Source organism: Passer domesticus, chromosome 15, assembly GCF_036417665.1.
Source record: "Passer domesticus isolate bPasDom1 chromosome 15, bPasDom1.hap1, whole genome shotgun sequence".
NCBI lineage: Eukaryota > Metazoa > Chordata > Aves > Passeriformes > Passeridae > Passer > Passer domesticus.
In genome coordinates this window covers 16,010,833-16,027,681 of record NC_087488.1, presented here as the reverse complement: position 1 = coordinate 16,027,681, position 16,849 = coordinate 16,010,833, and the positions used below count along the sequence as shown (strand labels likewise).

The window sequence follows — 16,849 nt, the reverse complement described above, 5'->3', positions numbered from 1 at the left end:
TGCGGGAGGACGGAGGGGACACCGGGCGCCGGCTCCCGGCGCGGGGGGCGTGGCCGCCGGCAGCGCCGCCCAATAGGAACGCGGTCCGCTCGGAGCGCGGCCAATGGGGAGGCGCGGGCGGCGGGCGCGCGGCGCGGCGCGGCCAATGGGGAGGCGCGGGCGGCCGGGCGCGGCGGCGCGGCCATGGCGGGCGCGATGGCGGCGGGCGGCCCGCGGCGCTGCCGGCGGCTGGAGGGCGAGGCGGCGCGGGCCGTGCTGGCCAACGCCGACACGCTGCTCTTCGACTGCGACGGCGTGCTGTGGCGCGGCGAGGCGGCCGTGAGCGGCGCGGCGGAGGCGCTGGGCCGGCTGGCGGCGGCGGGCAAGCGGCTGTGCTACGTGACCAACAACAGCGGGCGGACGCGCGCGGCCTACACCGAGAAGCTGCGGCGCCTGGGCTTCCCGCCCGCCGAGCCCCGGCACGTCTTCAGCTCGGCCTTCTGCGCCGCCCGCTACCTGCGGCAGGCGCTGCCGCCCGGCGCCGCCGCCTACGTGCTGGGCAGCGCCGCGCTGGCCGCCGAGCTGGAGGCCGTGGGCATCCCGCACCTCGGGCCCGGGCCCGCCGCGCTGCCCGGGCCCGCGCCCCGCGACTGGCTGCAGGCGCCGCTGGAGCCCGCCGTGCGCGCCGTGCTCGTGGGCTTCGACGAGCACTTCAGCTACGCCAAGCTGTGCCAGGCGCTGCGGTACCTGCTGCGCGGCGGCGCCGAGTGCCTCCTGGTCGGCACCAACCGCGACCACCGGCTGCCGCTCGAGGGCGGCGCCGGCATCCCCGGTGCGCGGGGCGAGCGGGGAGCGGGGGGTCTCCGTGCTCTGCTGGGCACGCCTCGGGGTGGTGTTGGTAGAGTTGTTCCTCGGCCTCGGGAAGAGCCTTTTGGCCTGGGGAGTGGCGGAGCGCTGGAGCGGCTGCCCGGGGAGGGTGTGGAGTTTCTGGAGGTGTTCCAAACTCGCCTTGGCACGCTCCTGTGTCACCTAATCCAGGTGGCCTTTTCTTCTAGGGGGGTTGGACTGCATCATCTCCAGAGGTCCCTCAGCTCCAGCTGTCCTGGGGTTCTTTGAGGCAGCCTGGGCTTCCCAGAGCCTTTCCACAGCACCCTTAAAGAGAGAGAATCCTTATTGATCCTTTACTTGCAGATAGAAGTTCCCTTTTGCCACCGCGGGATGCAATTCCCATCTCCTGGCAGGCTTTAAGCACCACCTCTCCTGGGACCCACGCAGCCCTCTGCTGTAAAGCTGAGGTGTCCATTCCCAGTGTCCTGGACGGGTTTGTCCTGGCACAATAGGGCATTGTGAGCCTTCTGTCCCTGATTCCTCTGCCTGTTCCCACAGGCACGGGCTGCCTGGTGAAGGCCGTGGAGATCCCTGTGTCCCTAATCCCTGTCCCTGTTCCCACAGGCACGGGCTGCCTGGTGAAGGCTAGGATTCCTGGTGAAGGCCATGCAGACACTGTCCCTAATCCCTGTCCCTGTTCCCACAGGCACAGGCTGCCTGGTGAAGGCTAGGATTCCTGGTGAAGGCCGTGGAGATGCCCCATGTCCCTAATCCCTGTCCCTGTTCCCTCAGGCACAGGGTGCCTGGTGAAGGCCATGCAGACACTGTCTGTCCCTAATCCCTGTCCCTGTTCCCGCAGGCACGGGCTGCCTGGTGAAGGCCGTGGAGATGCCCCATGTCCCTAATCCCTGTCCCTGTTCCCACAGGCACAGGGTGCCTGGTGAAGGCCATGCAGACACTGTCCCTAATCCCTGTCCCTGTTCCCGCAGGCACGGGCTGCCTGGTGAAGGCTAGGATTCCTGGTGAAGGCCATGAAGACACTGTCTGTCCCTAATCCCTGTCCCTGTCCCCGCAGGCACGGGCTGCCTGGTGAAGGCCGTGGAGACGGCGGCGCAGCGCGAGGCGTTCATCGTGGGCAAGCCCAACCGCTTCATGTTCGACTGCGTGGCCGGGGAGTTCCCGGTGGACCCCGCGCGCACCATCATGGTGGGGGACCGGCTGGACACGGACATCCTGATGGGCAACAGCTGCGGCCTCACCACGCTGCTCACCCTGAGCGGGGTGACGGCGCTGGACGAGGTGCGGGGCCACCAGGACAGCGGCTGTCCCGCCAGGCACAGCCTGGTCCCCGACTACTACGTGGACAGCATCGCCGACCTGCTCCCGGCGCTGGGGGAGTAACGGGCCCGGGGCAGCCCGGGCAGCAGCCCCGTGGCAGTGGCGTGCCCACCAGGCACTCCCCGGGGTTAGAACCCTTCGCTTGTCTCCTCGCTGTCCTCTCGGTACGGTTCTGTTTACATCTCAGTCTGAAATGCACTTTGAACAACGGGGGCATTGCAGGGGCTGGGGCTTGCGGCTGGCTTTAGCTGTGATGCATGGGTGCAGTGCAGCTGTAATGCATCCATGCAGTGCAGCTGTAGTGCATCCATGCAGTGCGGTTGTAATGTATGGATTCAGTGGAGTTGTGCATGGATGCAGTGCAGCTGTAGTGCATTGTTGTAGTGCACCCATGCAGTGCAGCTGTAGTGCAGCCTTGCAGTGCAGTTGTGATGCACCCATGCAGTGCAGCTGTAGTGCACCCATGCAGTGCAGCTGTAGTGCACCCATGCAGTGCAGTTGTGATGCACCCATGCAGTGCAGTTGTAATGCACCCAGCAGTGCAGCTGTAGTGCATGGATGCAGTGCTGGTGGTGCTCCCCAGCCCGGCTCCTCTGCGCTGAGCCGGGGAGCTGGAGCTGCTTGGTCTGAGGGGAAGGATCATGTCCTGGCCAGGCTGGGCCGTGGCTCAGCCCAGTCTGTTCAGGGAAACAACTCTTGGGATGTGCAGCAGCTCTGGTTGTGGTTAGACACTTGTGGAGCTGGTGTTTGCCCTTGGGGTGGCTTTTTCCCAGCTGGGGCCCTCTTGAAGGGCACAGCCCCACCTCAGGTCACACAGATTCATCTCCTTCATTTGACCACTGCACGTTGCACTTGTGATGCAGATTGGGATGATCCCACAAAATTCCAGCCCTTGGCTGCTGCACACAGTGTCTGTCCAAGGTCGAGAGTGTAAAGCACATGTACACACTGGCACGCCCTGAGCATAAAGTTAGAGTATATTTAAATTATAAATAGAGACTATGATTGATAATATATCTTGTTTCCCAGGAGGGAGGATGAGAGGAATGTATTTCACTGATTTAATTCTCCTAAACGTTGCATTTGGTAATGCAGAGAGTCTGTAGCCACACAGGACTGTCCCTCATTCCTGCTGCTGCTTCCCAGAAATCCCTGGATCAATGCAGACCAAGCTCCTGCACTTCCCTCAGCATCAACGAGCCTTGGCTTTAGCTGCACAATCCCAGTTCCTGCTCAGTGATGGATGTAGTGCCCAGGAGAGCTGTCCACAGCAGCCCTGTGGCTGCTGCCTGTGTGTGAGGGTAGCTCGTGCTTCCTCCCCATCCCTGAGGTTCAGATCTTCCGCGTGTGCCGGCGGGGGCCGGGCACGGTGGGCAGGAGGAGTGCTGGCTTGCTCAGGGATGATTCCTCTTGATCTCCAGGTGGGATTGGGCAATGAGGGGCTCACCACAGGGTGGTTTCTGTGCTGCCCGAATCCCACAGTGAAAGCTTTTGCGTTATAGAATTAACTGAAAATTATATATGCAAATAACACGCTTTTATCGCATAGATTCCAGTACCTACAGTTCCACTTGAGCACTGGTTTTCCTTCCTGCCCAGCTGAGGAGCTCGGGCAGTGCTGATGCCATTTCCTGCCTGGTAACTTGTCACCTTCTTTGTACAGCAATAACCCTGCAGTCCAGAGGGTCTCTGTTCAGAGCACTGGCTGAGCCTCTGAAAGGCTGTTTGTTTGTAAGGTGGGAGTTGTGGAAGAAGTGTGGAAAATCTCTTGTGCAAAGTGCCAGAGGCAGAGCTGGCCCTTGCTCTGGGTAATGTGGAGATGGACATTGTGCACTCACTGCAGGTTGTGTCTGGTGTAACAGTGTGGGTTTGGATCCAGTCTCTGTTTCTGGTGTGCTTTTTGTGTCAGGAGAAGGCCAGCAGAGAGTCCAGCATCCCTCGTCAGGCTGTCCCTGCCGAGGGCTCTGGCTGGCAAGGGAGCCACTGCCTGGGCCCAGGGTGCTGGCATGGGCTGGTGGCGGTGTCAATCGTGCTTCAAATCTCTGTTCTGACTTCCAAACTGTTCTTAATCCTCTACTTGAATTCCCATTAAACTCAAACCTGCTCTCCCCAGCGTTGTCTCACTGGTCTGGTCTCTGTGAGCTGTGTTTGGGAATCCTGGGGGTCAGGGATGGTTTGGGTTGGAAGGGACCTCAGAGCCCACCCAGTGCCACCCTGCCATGGCAGGGACACCTCCCATTGTCCCAGGGTGCCCCAAGCCCTGTCCAGCCTGGCCTGGGCACTGCCAGGGATCCAGGGGCAGCCCCAGCTGCTCTGGGCACCTGTGCCAGGCGTGCCCTCCCTCCCAGGGAAGAATTTCTTTCCAACACCAAATCTAACCCTGGCATTCCCCTTTGCCCTGCCCATGCCCTTGGCCAAAGTCCCTCTCCTCCTTCCTTGTGGGCTCCTGTCACCCAGTTTGTTCAGCCCTGGGCTGTGCGTGATAGGAAAAAGTCCAAAGCCTGCAATTTCCCTGGACAGACATCACACCTAGGAATTCTTGGCTTTTCCTTGCCTCCACACCTTGGACATGTCAGGTCTGGAACGTTTTGGGGGCTCCTGGACTGCTCAGGATCTGTGTGCTCAGGAACTCTGCTCCCACAGGGAGGCTCTCAGGACACGGGTGACAGTGTGAGAGCAGGGGCGGTGACTTTGTGGCACAGCCCTTTTCCCTTTTCCTCCGAGGGTGGCACAGGTGTGTCTGTGTGTCTGTGCAGCCCAGGGACAGCGGGAGCACACCTGGCACAGCAGGATCACACCTGGCATAGGATCACACCTGGTACAGCAGGACCACACCTGGCACAGCAGGATCAGCACAGGATCACACCAGGCACAGGATCACACCAGGCACAGGATCACACCTGGCACAGCAGGATCAGCACAGGATCACACCAGGCACAGCAGGATCAGCACAGGACCACACCTGGCACAGCAGGATCAGCACAGGATCACACCTGGCACAGGATCACACCTGGCACAGGATCACACCTGGCCCCAGCCCCAGGAGCTCCAGCAGCACTGAGTTCCTGATGAAATTTGGAAATTGCTGCTGCCACAAGGGCAGGCTGCCACTGTCCTCTGGGCATTTGATCTCTCCAAGAGCCTCACCTGGGCCCGTGTGGGGCCGTGCCAGCCCCGGGCACACAAAGGGCTCCATTGTGGCTCCTGCCCGTGCCGGGGCTGGGCAGGAAGGGCCGTGCTGGGCACTGACAGCAGTGCTCACTCCTGCTCCCTCCTCAGGTTTCCTGGACAGGTATTTATGGCCCCCGGACACACGGCCAGGCTCCCCAGCTGTGCCTGGGGCCGGGATCATGCCCAGCCCGTGTGTGGGCAGGAGGCAGAGCAGCAGCAGCCAGGCGCTCGCCTGAAGTGGAGGATGGAAGGAGGGGACGGTGCCGGCCGTGCTGCCCCTGCTGTGAGTACCCCTGAGCATCCCTGTTCCTGCTGTGAGCATCCCTGAGCATCCCTGTTCCTGCTGTGAGCATCCCTGAGCATCCCTGTTCCTGCTGTGAGCATCCCTGAGCATCCCTGTTCCTGCTCTGAGCACCCCTGAGCATCCCTGTTCCTGCTGTGAGCATCCCTGAGCATCCCTGTTCCTGCTGTGAGCATCCCTGAGCATCCCTGTTCCTGCTGTGAGTACCCCTGAGCATCCCTGTTCCTGCTCTGAGCACCCCTGAGCATCCCTGTTCCTGCTGTGAGCATCCCTGAGCATCCCTGTTCCTGCTGTGAGCATCCCTGAGCATCCCTGTTCCTGCTGTGAGTACCCCTGAGCATCCCTGTTCCTGCTGTGAGCATCCCTGAGCATCCCTGTTCCTGCTGTGAGCATCCCTGAGCACCCCTGTTCCTGCTCTGAGCATCCCTGAGCATCCCTGTTCCTGCTCTATCCCCTGTTCCTGCAGTCAGTATCCCCTGTTCCTGCAGTGAGTATTCCTGAATATTCCCTGTTCCTGCATTTCCTGTCCCAGCAGCTCCTGGCTAAAGGCTGTCTGTGTCCCTGTGTCCTTCTCTGGACAAGGCTGTGACAGGACACAGGGATGGTTTCCCACTGCCAGAGGGCAGGGTTCGATGGGCTGTTAGGAAGGAATTCCTCCCTGGGAGGGTGGGCAGGCCCTGGCACAGGTGCCCAGGGAAGCTGTGGCTGCCCCTGGATCCCTGGCAGTGCCCAGGCCAGGCTGGACAGGGCTGGGAGCAGCCTGGCACAGTGGGAGGTGTCCCTGCCATGGAAAGGGGTGGCACTGGGTGGGCTTTAGGGTCCCTTCCACCCCAAACCATTCCAGGAGTGGGTGATTCTCTCACAGGCAGTGCTGCTCTGTGCTTGCCCGATCCCCCTCCCAAGGGGCAGAGCTGCTGCCATTCCCAGGGGTCCTGGGAGGGTCCTGTTGGTCCCCAGCTCCCCCAGCCCAGCTCCTGGCAGGAGCTGCTCTCAGCTCAGGCTGGGTGTGAGCTGTGCCCTGCCAGGGCCGGGAGCTGCTGCACTTCTTGGTGTGCACCTTTCCCACCAGAGGGAATTCCACTGGTTATTGAAAATCTGCCAGTTACTGCAGGGCTGGGGCTCTGCTCTGCTGGACTGCTGGGATTTCAGAGAGGTGCAGTTTTAACTCACTGCTTTTCTCAGGGAATAACCTGGAAGTTCCCAGTTCCCAATAAAGATCCACAACTGTCCCAAGGCTGGATGAGCCCATCCTCGTGCACATGTAATCCTGGGCATGGATTGAATTCCTCTGTGCTTCAGAGGATTGAGAAACAGGTTATTTTTTAAATGTGGGCTGTGTTTGAGATTATTGAAAGCACATTTTCTGCTTTGTAAAAATCCCGTTATGTGCCATGAAGTTAAATTTAATTGCTTCAATATAAGAATTAAAGTAAATTAATAGAGCCAACAGAAATGTCACAGCACTGCCACGCTCTTTTCCTTGGTCTCATGGAGAATAATTTAGAAAGAAAATCCAGCACAGGGAGGGGGACAGAAGCAGGATCACTCCACACAGGGTCTGATTCCAATGCTGACTGTCCCCTGGGGATTTCTGCTGTAAACCACAATAATTTAATTTGTTGTTCCCCGTGTCTGGAAAGCTGCCCTGGGGGCTTTGCAGCTTTCCTGGCAGTGCTGGTGCCAGGATGCTGCATCAGGAATTCAGAGCTGTGGGATTATTCCAGGTGCTGCAATGGTTTGGCAGCTCTGCACTCCAGTCTGCACAAGGGTTTGTGTCATGAGCTGGAAACTTGACTGATGAGGAAGAATTGGCAGAAGGGTCCATTTTAACTCCTGTTCCTCCTTCTTTTGCCTGGCTCCAGGACAGGAGGGCCACAGCACAGTTCCCAGCTCCCTCCAGGACCTTCTGGATCATCCTGTCTGTTGCCTTGTTGTTTTTTGTGGTTGTTGGTGTCAGTGTCGTGGGCGTTCTCAGCTCCTCCCCCAGCTCTGCCCAGGTAAGGGATGCTGGTCTGGGCAGGCAGCAGCTCCCAGCAGGGATGGGAGAGCTCTGGGCTGAGCTCTGGCTGGGTCAGTCCCTGCCCAATGCAGGAAGGGGCAGGGAGGTGCTGGCAGGGCTGGGGTCCCCTGGCCCTTTCCTCCCTCCCTTTGGGGGTGAGGATGGAGTTCTGGATCATCCTTCAGTGGGTCAGAACCTGCTCCTCCCCACTGGATCAGACAGAGCAGGGGCCAGCCCAGGGCCAGCTGCGGGTGTTGGTGGGAGATGCTGCACACAGAGCAGCTCTGGTGGGTGCTGCCCTCCCTCCTCGTGCCCAGGCTGGCTCCCAGCTCCTCCGAGTGACACTCCAGGGCCAGCAGGACCCGCTGAGGAACCAGACAGCCGTGGTGGACAAGGCCAGGAGCACTGTCACCTACTACATCACCTCGCAGAGCAACCAGAGCGCCGTGGTGCTGTACGACAGCAGCAACGTGAGTGCTGGGCACCCTGCCTCCCCAGCTGCCCTTTCTGCCTTCCTCTGCACCTTCAGCCATGAGCTCAGAGCAGGGGAGAGCAGAGTGGCCTCCTCAGGGGTTTCTGGGGCAGGGTGGGTGTGTGCTGCCTGCTGCAAGGGGCACATCTGTCCACAGGGCTACGTGTGCTACAAGCCGCTGCAGCAGCGAGCCTGCTACCTGAGGAGGATGGAGCCCTGGGACCTGCAGACCCTGCAGACGGCTCTCAACACCTCTGAGCACAGCGTGAGCAGCTGCTGCAGCACTCCCGGGCCAGCTGGGGGGTGGACTGAGCTTTGCACAGGTCACGGAGTGCTCTGCCCTGTGTGGATTTGCAGGGGTGACTCTCCACGCCCAGGGAGCCGGGCAGGGCTCTCCCAGCCCCTCTTCTGGGGATGCACTGCTCACAGGAGCAGAGCTGTGCCCCAGGCTGGGCTCTCAGCCAGGGCTTTATCCAGACCCTGATTCCTGTGGGAAGCAGCCTGGGGCAGGGGGCTGTGGCTCCTGGAGTGAACAGCAGCTCCTGCAGGACCTGCTCCCCCTGGATTCTGTTACCTGCTCAAAAATCCGGGGGAGGAAAAACAAAGGGGGTTTGTTACCAACTGCCAGGGAAGGAAGTTGGAGGCAATCGTGTACAAGGACCCTCAGGACAAAGTGTCAGTGGATGCCTGGGCAGGGGCAGGTTCCATTTCCAAAGACAGAAAGCCCCATTTTTTTGTGTCCCTGCCATCTGAAATCCATTTCCTCAGCAGCTCCTGGGGACTCCTTGGTCCCCACCTCACTCCCAGAGAAGTGTAGGGACACAGACTCCCAGCAGGGATGCAGGGAGAGGAAAGCACCTGCCCAGCCCTGAGGCTCCTAAATGGAGATAAGACTTGGTAGTGCTGGGTTGGCAGAGCCCACAGACAGGAGATGAGAGCTGGCAGCCAGGACTGGCAGCTGGCAGGAGGAAGCTGCTGGGGTACAGACCCTCCTGGGTGCCAGAGCAGGGCTGAGGGGCACAAAGTGCCTTGGGAGGAACCAACAGGACGTTTCTTTCAGGCTGAGCAGCTGCTGCAGCCCAACAACCAGACCCAGTTCTACCGGGAGTTCCTGGGCATCGTGGCCGGGGAGCAGCTGGAGCCCAGGGGGCTGGGGCAGGCTGTGCAGAGCCTGTGTGGGCACAGCTCCATCTTCTGGGTGCGCAGAGGCCACGGTAAGTGGGCCACCTCCCCCGGCAGGGCAAGCAGGAGCTTTGCAGCACCTCTAAGAGGATCAGGCTGTGCTGCACAGCAGCTGATGCAGCCCAGGACAGGCTGCCAAGGCCCAGGGACAGTGACCTCCAGTGCAAAATCAGACCATTGTTCACCACCCCTGAGAGCTGGCTCGTACCCACCCCCTGTCCTGAGCCGTGGCACTGGGATGGGCTCTGAGCTGCCCCAGCAGCACAGCCAGCACAGAGCTGTCCCTGAGACATGCTGCTTAATCCCTGTCACCCTCATCCTCAGCCAAAGCAGCTGCTGAGCTGTCAGCCTGCTCCATCTGATCCAGCTTGGATGAGAAAGGTCATTCCCTGAGGCTTCCCCTTGCTCAGCTCCCCAGGGACCCTGCAGCTGCAGCACCAAAGCATCCCTGGGGACCCTGCAGCTGCAGCACCAAAGCATTGCTCTCACTGCTGTCCTTGCTCCTGGGCAGGGCCGGGCAGGCAGCGCCTCATCTACCTGTGCATTGACATCTGCTTCCCCAGCAACATCTGTGTCTCCATCTGCTTCTACTACCTGCCCGAGTAGGTGCTGCAGCCACGGCCGCCCTCTCTGCCCTCAGACTGGAACTGGACTCCTGAAAAGCCTCTGACTTCCACGAGGAAGGAACACCCACAGCACCCCCAGAGCTTCCTGCTGATTCCGTGCTGCAGGTCAGGAGTTTAGGGAAGCAGCATCAGGAGAGTTTAGGGAAGCAGCATCAGGAGAGTTTAGGGAAGCAGCATCAGGAGAGTTTAGAAAAGCAGCAGCAGGAGAGTTAAGAGAAGCAGGAGGCCTCTGCTCAGCCCTGTCAGCACAGACTCTGCAGCTCTGCTCCAGGGCTGTGCCTGGAATTAGGAATCAGGAGACCCAGGCCCAGAGGAATCCCAGGAAGCAGCTGAGTTTTGGGGCTCCAGGCTCTGCTCAACACAAGGTGGTTGTTGTTACCTCTGGGGGTGGTTGGCTTTAGGAGAGCAGCTCTCCAAGTCACTCTGAAACACTCTGAATAAAGGGATTGCAAACCAAGACAAGAGCTGCTTCTCCTCTTTGCTCAGCCTCTCCCATCACTGGCAAAGGCTGATGTTTATTTTTTCCCACTCTGAGGTACAGGAACATCCAGAGCAGTCAGCAGCCGATGCCCCAGGGATTCCTGCAGCTGAACTGTACCCGTGTCCCTGCAGTGGGACTGTGCCTCCCTCTCCCATCCCCTCCCTCAGGGCCACACACGTTTCAGCCATGTCCTGCCTGGAGCTGAAGGCTGTCCCCTGGCAGAGCCCCAGCCCTCTGCACATGGACAGGGATGGGTGCAGAGCGTGTCCCAGGCTCTGGAGAGGGTCTGGCAAGGCAAGGGGGAACAAGCAGAGGTGCTGTCCCTGCCACGTGCCATCATCCCAGGACGCTGTCGTTGAAGGCCAGGCAGACCACGGCCTTCTGGTGGCCACTGTACTCCCTCTTGATCTCCCCTGTCTCCACACACCACAGTCTGGCCAGGTTATCAGAGGAGGCTGGAACACAGAGTGAAAAGAAGAGTGGGATGTACATTACCTTTTCAGTTTCTTTTTTTACTATTATTCTAAGAAATACTTCGCTCTTGCTTCATTCAGCCATCCTTAGGGCTGGTGATGACCAGCAAGGCAGAGCAGCTCAGTGCACTGCTCTGCATGTGGGCTTTAGCTCTTTTGCAGAGCAGTGAGTGTGCAAATTACCACAGGTGTGTTCAAGGGACTCATAGCTGTGAGCTGTGAGGGGAACAGCACGGCTGGAGATCTCCTCTCCAGTTCCAGCAGCTGCCCCACTGCAGCAGCAGAACTGGCTGCTCCCAGCTCACAGCCCCTGTGCCCCACGACCCAGGCAGGGCCACTGGTCAGGCCTGGCTGCTGCAGGGCCCTGGCACAGCCCGGGGCAGCCTCACCTGTGACGATGTACTGGGAGTCCCCGGAGAAGGCGCAGTCCCACATCCAGCCCCGCGACGTCTCCCCGGGGTTGTTGCTCTTAATGCTCAGCTCTGTCATCAGAGAGAAGTTTGAAGTCCTCCAGATCTTGCACGTCTGATCTGCAGAGCAGGTGGCCAAGAGCCTGCAAGAAGGAGACATCTGAGGGCAAGCTCATCAGTCACTGTCCCCCTGCGGGCCTCTGGGTGCACAGAGCTGGGCCAGGGCCAGTGGCAGCCTGGGGACCTGTCCCCAGTGCAACCACATCTCCTTGCACCTGCACTGACAGCAGATTGCAGCTGAACACACTCCGTGCAGGAGCTCATGCTGCAGCAGCTGGATCCCAACTGCAGAACAGCTCTTGGCTGCAAACCTTGCTGAGCTCAGGGAGCACGAGGGGGACACCCCGACAGCAACCCCTGGTGCCACATCCCCTGCCTCGTCCTGCTCCTCCCTGGGGACCTGCAGTGTGCAGCCTGCAGCAGCCACAGCTGCAGGCACGGCTGCAGGCAGGGCTGCAGGCACGGCTGGCCCCTGCCTGCCCGGGGAGGGAGGTGAGGGGCTCCACACTCACGTGGAGTCGGGGCTGAACTTGCACTGCAGGGCGTAGCGGTTGTGCGCCGGGATCTTGGTCTTGGGGATCAGCTGCGTCACCTCCTCGCCGATGCCGCCCGTCAGGTTCCACACGTAGCAGTTTCCCTGCAGACACAGAGGGAGCCGTGCCCGGGCTGTGCCAGGCTGGGGGATGCCCACCCAAGGCCGTCCCAGCAGGGCTCACCGAGCTGTTGACGGCTGCCATGTAACTGGCGTCGGGGTCGATGTGCACCGAGTTCACCGACACCTCGGGCTCGGGGATCAGCTGCTCGTTGTGGTCAGTCTTCAGGTCCCAGATGTGGATGGCCCCGCTCTGGTCGCCCACGATCAGCTCTGCCTGCAGGGCACACGGCCGTGTCTCTGTGGGCACCGTGAGCAGCAGCCTGCAGCTGGCACCCGCGTGGTGCCCCTGCAGCACCGCTGCAGCCCTGCAGCTCTGGGGTGAGACAGAACAGTCCTGTGCTGCCTCCTCTCCTCAGCTCAGGGCTGTCCCATGGCCTGGCTGTCCCACATGGTGTCCCTGCAGCCCTGGGGTTAAACAGAACAGTCCTGTCCTGCCTCCTCTCCCCCAGCCCAGGGCTGTCCCCCAGCCTGGCTGTCCCATCTGCATGACTCCTGTGACACTCCACAGAAGGCTGTTTCCCTCCCCAGCAGGGTTTGCTGATTTTCTACACCCCAGAGCTGTCCCAGTTCCAGGGCTGTGGCACAGCCACAGCTCCAAACATCCACAGCAGCCAAGTGGTTTTCAGCACGTCTGAGAGCAGCACTAAGGGACAGGCTGGCCACTGAACAACTGAAGCACTCAAGGGTGCAGACACCAGAAAAACACAACCTGAAGTGGGTTTTTCTCTCTCTCTCCCCTTCTCAGGGGAAGGACAAGAGCCAAGGGCAGCAGTCCTGGCTCTGATCCCGTGCTCAGAGCAGGAGACAATGCTGGCATGTCTCCACTCAAACCCGGCCTTTATCGACAGCCCTGCACTGTCCACAATTTTAGCAGAATCCCTAGAGGAGATCAGGTCATCAGGCACAGCTAATCCTGTCCCTGGGAGCAGAGGCTGGTTCTGAGCCCACAAACACCACTCAATGCATTTCTCTGACTGCACTGAAGTCTCTTCTGGGCTCCTCAGCCCCCTCTCAGCAGGTGTAAACGCTGAGTCCAAACTTTCCATGGCTTTACTCAGGCCGTGAGGAATCCTTGGATAATTGGATCAGCATCTCTGCAGAGGGAACTGCAGAGCCACAGAGGGAACTGCCCGAAGAAATGCTGCCACCTTTGGTCTAATTAACCACCTTCTGCTCACAAACCAACACTCTGCACCTCAGCAGCACCGTGTCAGGGATTATTTCACATCTAAGACCTATGTTCCGTAATATTCATTTAACATAACACACCCTCACAGCACTACTGATCTCAAATTTAGCCTGAAATGCCTGACTTGCAAAATTAAACCTTTGCCAAATGAAATGCAAGGGAACATTTCCATTACTCGGGACTTTACAGAGGTTTGCACGGCCCTGTCTGCAGGCAAAACCACAGCCCTGCAAGCCCAGCCCAGCCCAGCCATTAGCACTGATTGATCCCTATTGATTTCCCTGCTCCTGCTCCCTTCAGCCTCTTCAAGTGCCCCCACTCTCCCCCTGCTCAGCAGCAGCTGCTGAACCCACTGGGGAACTTCAGCCAAGCCCCACCTGAAGGGAATCCCAGCCAAAGGCCCCAGGAAGCTTGTCCCTGGCAATGTTGTCACCCTCCAGCTTCCCAGCTGCCCCCACTCTCCCAGCTTTGCTCCCATGGCCTCCCCAGGGATGCTGGGGGGCAGATCCTGCTCCAAGGGTGTTTCCTGCCAGGGGATGAGCTCAGTGCAGCCCCTGTGCTGTCCCTTGCAGCAGCCACTAGGTCAGCACCACAAACACATCGTGTGAAGCCCCCAGCCATTCCTGTGGTACCCATCTGCTGCTGGGACACATCTCTGGTGCCCAGGGTGCCCTGGATCCCTGGCAGTGCCCAGGCCAGGCTGGAGGGGGCTGGGAGCAGCCTGGGACAGTGGGAGGTGTCCCTGCCATGGCATGGGATGGGCACTGAGCTGTTCCTCAGGATCCTGAGCTGGGAGCCCCAGAGCAGGCAGCTTCCTCACCTGGTTGGGGTGCAGGCACACGCAGTTGATGGGAGCGTTCACCTGGAAAATGCGCTGGCACTGGAGGTTCCGGGACCTGGGACAGGGACAGGGGAGCTCAGGGGCTGTGGCACCTGGGACAGGGACAGAGGGACACATAGGGGCTATGGGACCTGGGACAGGGACAGAGGGAGCTCAGGGGCTGTGGCACCTGGGACAGGGACAGAGGGGCACTCAAGGGTTATGGCACCTGTGACAGTGACAGGGGAGCTCAGGGGCTGTGGCACCTGGGACAGGGACAGAGGGGAGCTCAGGGGTTATGGCACCTGTGACAGTGACAGGGGAGCTCAGGGGCTGTGGCACCTGGGACAGGGACAGAGGGGCACTCAAGGGTTATGGCACCTGGGACAGGGACAGAGGGAGCTCAGGGGCTGTGGCACCTGTGACAGGGACAGAGGGGTGAGCTCGCCCTGCAGCCGGGCTGCTGTGGCACGGGGCAGCCCCGGTGCCCACCTGAGGTCCCAGATGCGTGCCATGCAGTCCTCCCCGCCCGTGTACATCCAGCGCCCGTCCTCGTGGAACCCCACCGAGGTGATGTTCTTGCTCACGCCGTCGTAGTTGATGACGGGGTTGGGGTTGTTGGAGTTGAGGTCGTACATGCGGATGTGCTGGTACCCTGCGAGCACGGGCAGCGGCTGGGCACCGGGCAGGGGCCGGGCACCGGGCAGGGGCCAGGCACCAGGTACAGGCTCAGCACCGGGCAGGGCTCAGCACCGGCTCAGCACCGGGCAGAGCTCAGCACCGGGCAGGGCTCAGCACCGGGCACAGGCTCAGCACCGGGCAGGGCTCAGCACCGGGCAGGGCTCAGCACCGGGCACAGGCTCAGCACCGGGCAGGGCTCAGCACCGGGCAGAGCTCAGCACTGGGCACAGCTCAGCACCGGGCAGGGGCCGGGCACCGGGCACAGGCTCAGCACCGGGCAGGGCTCAGCACCGGGCACGGCTCAGCACCGGGCACAGGCTCTGCACCGGGTACAGGCTCAGCACTGGGCACAGCTCAGCACCGGGCAGGGGCCGGGCACCGGGCACAGGCTCAGCACCGGGCACAGGCTCAGCACCGGGCACGGCTCAGCACCGGGTACAGGCTCAGCACCGGGCACAGGCTCAGCACCGGGCACGGCTCAGCACCGGGTACAGGCTCAGCACCGGGTACAGGCTCAGCACCGGGCAGGGCTCAGCACCGGGCAGGGCTCAGCACCGGGCAGGGCTCAGCACCGGGCAGGGCTCAGCACCGGCAGACGCTCATCACCGGCGCGGTGCCCGGCTGCCCGCGGCCAGCAGCGCTCACCTGCGGCCGCGATCATGCTCCGGTCCGGGGTGATCTCCAGGGCGTTCACCTGCTGCGGGCTCCGTTAAGGTCGCTACCGAGCAGCAGCGGGGCCCGAACCGGGGCCGGCCCCGGCGGCCGGGGCGGCGGGCAAGGAGGGAAGGATACGGAGTCCTGGTGCTGCACCGTGCGGGTGCAGATGCCGCTGTGCGCCTGCCAGAACCGCACCGTGTGGTCGTAGCCGGCCGTGGCCAGGATCACCGGGTCGCTGCCCACCGTGCCCTGCGCCGCGTTCATGCTGCCGCCGCTCCCGGTGCCGCCGCGCTCCGGGGAGTCCCTAAAGCCTGCGGGGTCAGTGTCGCCCCGCGGGGTGCCGGCCCGGCCCGCGGGTCCCCCTCACCCGGTGTCCCCCGCTCCCGGCCCCGGTGCCGGTGCCCCGCACTGCGCGTGCGCGCGGCGCCTCCCGAGCGCGCAGCCGGCCCGGGCCGCGTCCGGCGGGAGCGCGCATGCGCGGGAGCGAGGGAAGGGACGGACCATGGCCGGGGCGCGGGGAGCGACGGGCGAGACCACGGAGAGCGGCGGGGGGAGAGAGTGTGCGCAGCGTGCCGCCAGGGGGCGCAGTGCTGGACACGGGATTGGGATTGGGATATGGGATATGGGATATGGAGTATGGGATACATGGGATATACGGGATATATGGGATATATGGGATATGGGATATGGAGTATGGGATACATGGGATATACGGGATATATGGGATATATGGGATATATGGGATATATGGGATATATGGGATATGGGATATGGAGTATGGGATATATGGGATATATGGGATATATGGGATATATGGGATATATGGGATATATGGGATATATGGGATATATGGGATATGGGATATGGAGTATGGGATATATGGGATATACGGGATATATGGGATATATGGGATATATGGGATATGGGATTGGGATATGGGGTATGGGATATGGGATATATGGGATATATGGGATATGGGATTGGGATTGGGATATGGGATATGGGATTGGAATATGGGGTATGGGATATGGGATATGGGATATGGGATTGGGATACGGGATTGGGATTGGGATATAGGATTGATATTGAGATTGGGATTGGGATTGGGATATGGGATATATGGGATATATGGGATATATGGGATATATGGGATATATGGGATATGGGATTGGGATATGGGGTATGGGATATATGGGATATATGGGATATATGGCATATGGGATTGGGATTGGGATATGGAACAAACACTGGGCACAGGGCACACACCGGGTGCCAAGTATGGGGCATGGGACACAGTACACGGGACTGACACTGGGCACAGGACCTGGGGCACGGGACACGCACCGGGCTCCGGGCACAGAGCTGGGCACCGGGCATTGCTGGGCGGGGCGGGCACCGGGCACACACCGAGCCTGACCGGGAACCGACACCGGGCACCGGGCACCGACACCGGGCACGGCGGAGCCGCCCCGGGGCCGCCCTGGTGCCGGTGCCGCCCGGTCAGGATGGCACCGGGGCGCCGGGCAC

The 16,849-nt window shown here is 60.9% G+C and overlaps 3 protein-coding genes across 4 annotated transcripts; 2 read left to right on the top strand and 1 right to left on the bottom strand.

Annotated features, from left to right (window-relative positions):
* Positions 1–144: 144 nt before the first annotated feature.
* Positions 145–4,257, top strand: PGP (phosphoglycolate phosphatase). Its single transcript, XM_064389969.1, has 2 exons — positions 145–811; positions 1,883–4,257. The coding sequence occupies exons 1-2, from the start codon at positions 184–186 to the stop codon at positions 2,206–2,208; spliced, it is 954 nt and encodes a 317-aa protein (XP_064246039.1). The 5' UTR covers positions 145–183; the 3' UTR covers positions 2,209–4,257.
* Positions 4,258–4,505: 248 nt separating this feature from the next.
* Positions 4,506–10,428, top strand: BRICD5 (BRICHOS domain containing 5). Of its 2 annotated transcripts, none has more exons than XM_064390272.1 (6): positions 4,506–5,599; positions 7,480–7,614; positions 7,934–8,086; positions 8,246–8,353; positions 9,149–9,302; positions 9,782–10,428. In XM_064390272.1, the coding sequence occupies exons 1-6, from the start codon at positions 5,444–5,446 to the stop codon at positions 9,874–9,876; spliced, it is 801 nt and encodes a 266-aa protein (XP_064246342.1). In that variant the 5' UTR covers positions 4,506–5,443; the 3' UTR covers positions 9,877–10,428. The 2 variants fall into 2 exon arrangements, with proteins under 2 accessions (XP_064246342.1, XP_064246343.1); XM_064390273.1 differs by lacking the exon at positions 4,506–5,599 and adding an exon at positions 6,616–6,931 and having other exon boundaries at positions 9,782–10,427.
* On the bottom strand, positions 10,366–15,773 carry MLST8 (MTOR associated protein, LST8 homolog). Its single transcript, XM_064390271.1, has 8 exons — positions 15,458–15,773; positions 15,311–15,362; positions 14,477–14,639; positions 13,985–14,060; positions 12,037–12,189; positions 11,833–11,957; positions 11,240–11,403; positions 10,366–10,832 (listed from the first exon to the last, which is right to left on the bottom strand). The coding sequence occupies exons 1-8, from the start codon at positions 15,584–15,586 to the stop codon at positions 10,714–10,716; spliced, it is 981 nt and encodes a 326-aa protein (XP_064246341.1). The 5' UTR covers positions 15,587–15,773; the 3' UTR covers positions 10,366–10,713.
* Positions 15,774–16,849: the final 1,076 nt, after the last annotated feature.

Bases quoted from the DNA above. Each gene is read 5' to 3' on its own strand.
- PGP (XM_064389969.1), top strand. From the start codon at position 184: ATGGCGGGCGCGATGGCGGCGGGCGGCCCGCGGCGCTGCCGGCGGCTG. The intron at 812-1,882 runs GTGCGCGGGGCG...CTGTCCCCGCAG, and splicing joins GGGCGGCGCCGGCATCCCCG to GCACGGGCTGCCTGGTGAAG.
- MLST8 (XM_064390271.1), bottom strand. From the start codon at position 15,586: ATGAACGCGGCGCAGGGCACGGTGGGCAGCGACCCGGTGATCCTGGCC. The intron at 15,363-15,457 runs GTATCCTTCCCT...CGGAGCCCGCAG, and splicing joins CGGTGCAGCACCAGGACTCC to CAGGTGAACGCCCTGGAGAT. The intron at 14,640-15,310 runs GTGAGCGCTGCT...CCGTGCTCGCAG, and splicing joins GAGCATGATCGCGGCCGCAG to GGTACCAGCACATCCGCATG.
- BRICD5 (XM_064390272.1), top strand. From the start codon at position 5,444: ATGGCCCCCGGACACACGGCCAGGCTCCCCAGCTGTGCCTGGGGCCGG. The intron at 7,615-7,933 runs GTAAGGGATGCT...CCTCGTGCCCAG, and splicing joins CCTCCCCCAGCTCTGCCCAG to GCTGGCTCCCAGCTCCTCCG. The intron at 9,303-9,781 runs GTAAGTGGGCCA...GCTCCTGGGCAG, and splicing joins CTGGGTGCGCAGAGGCCACG to GGCCGGGCAGGCAGCGCCTC.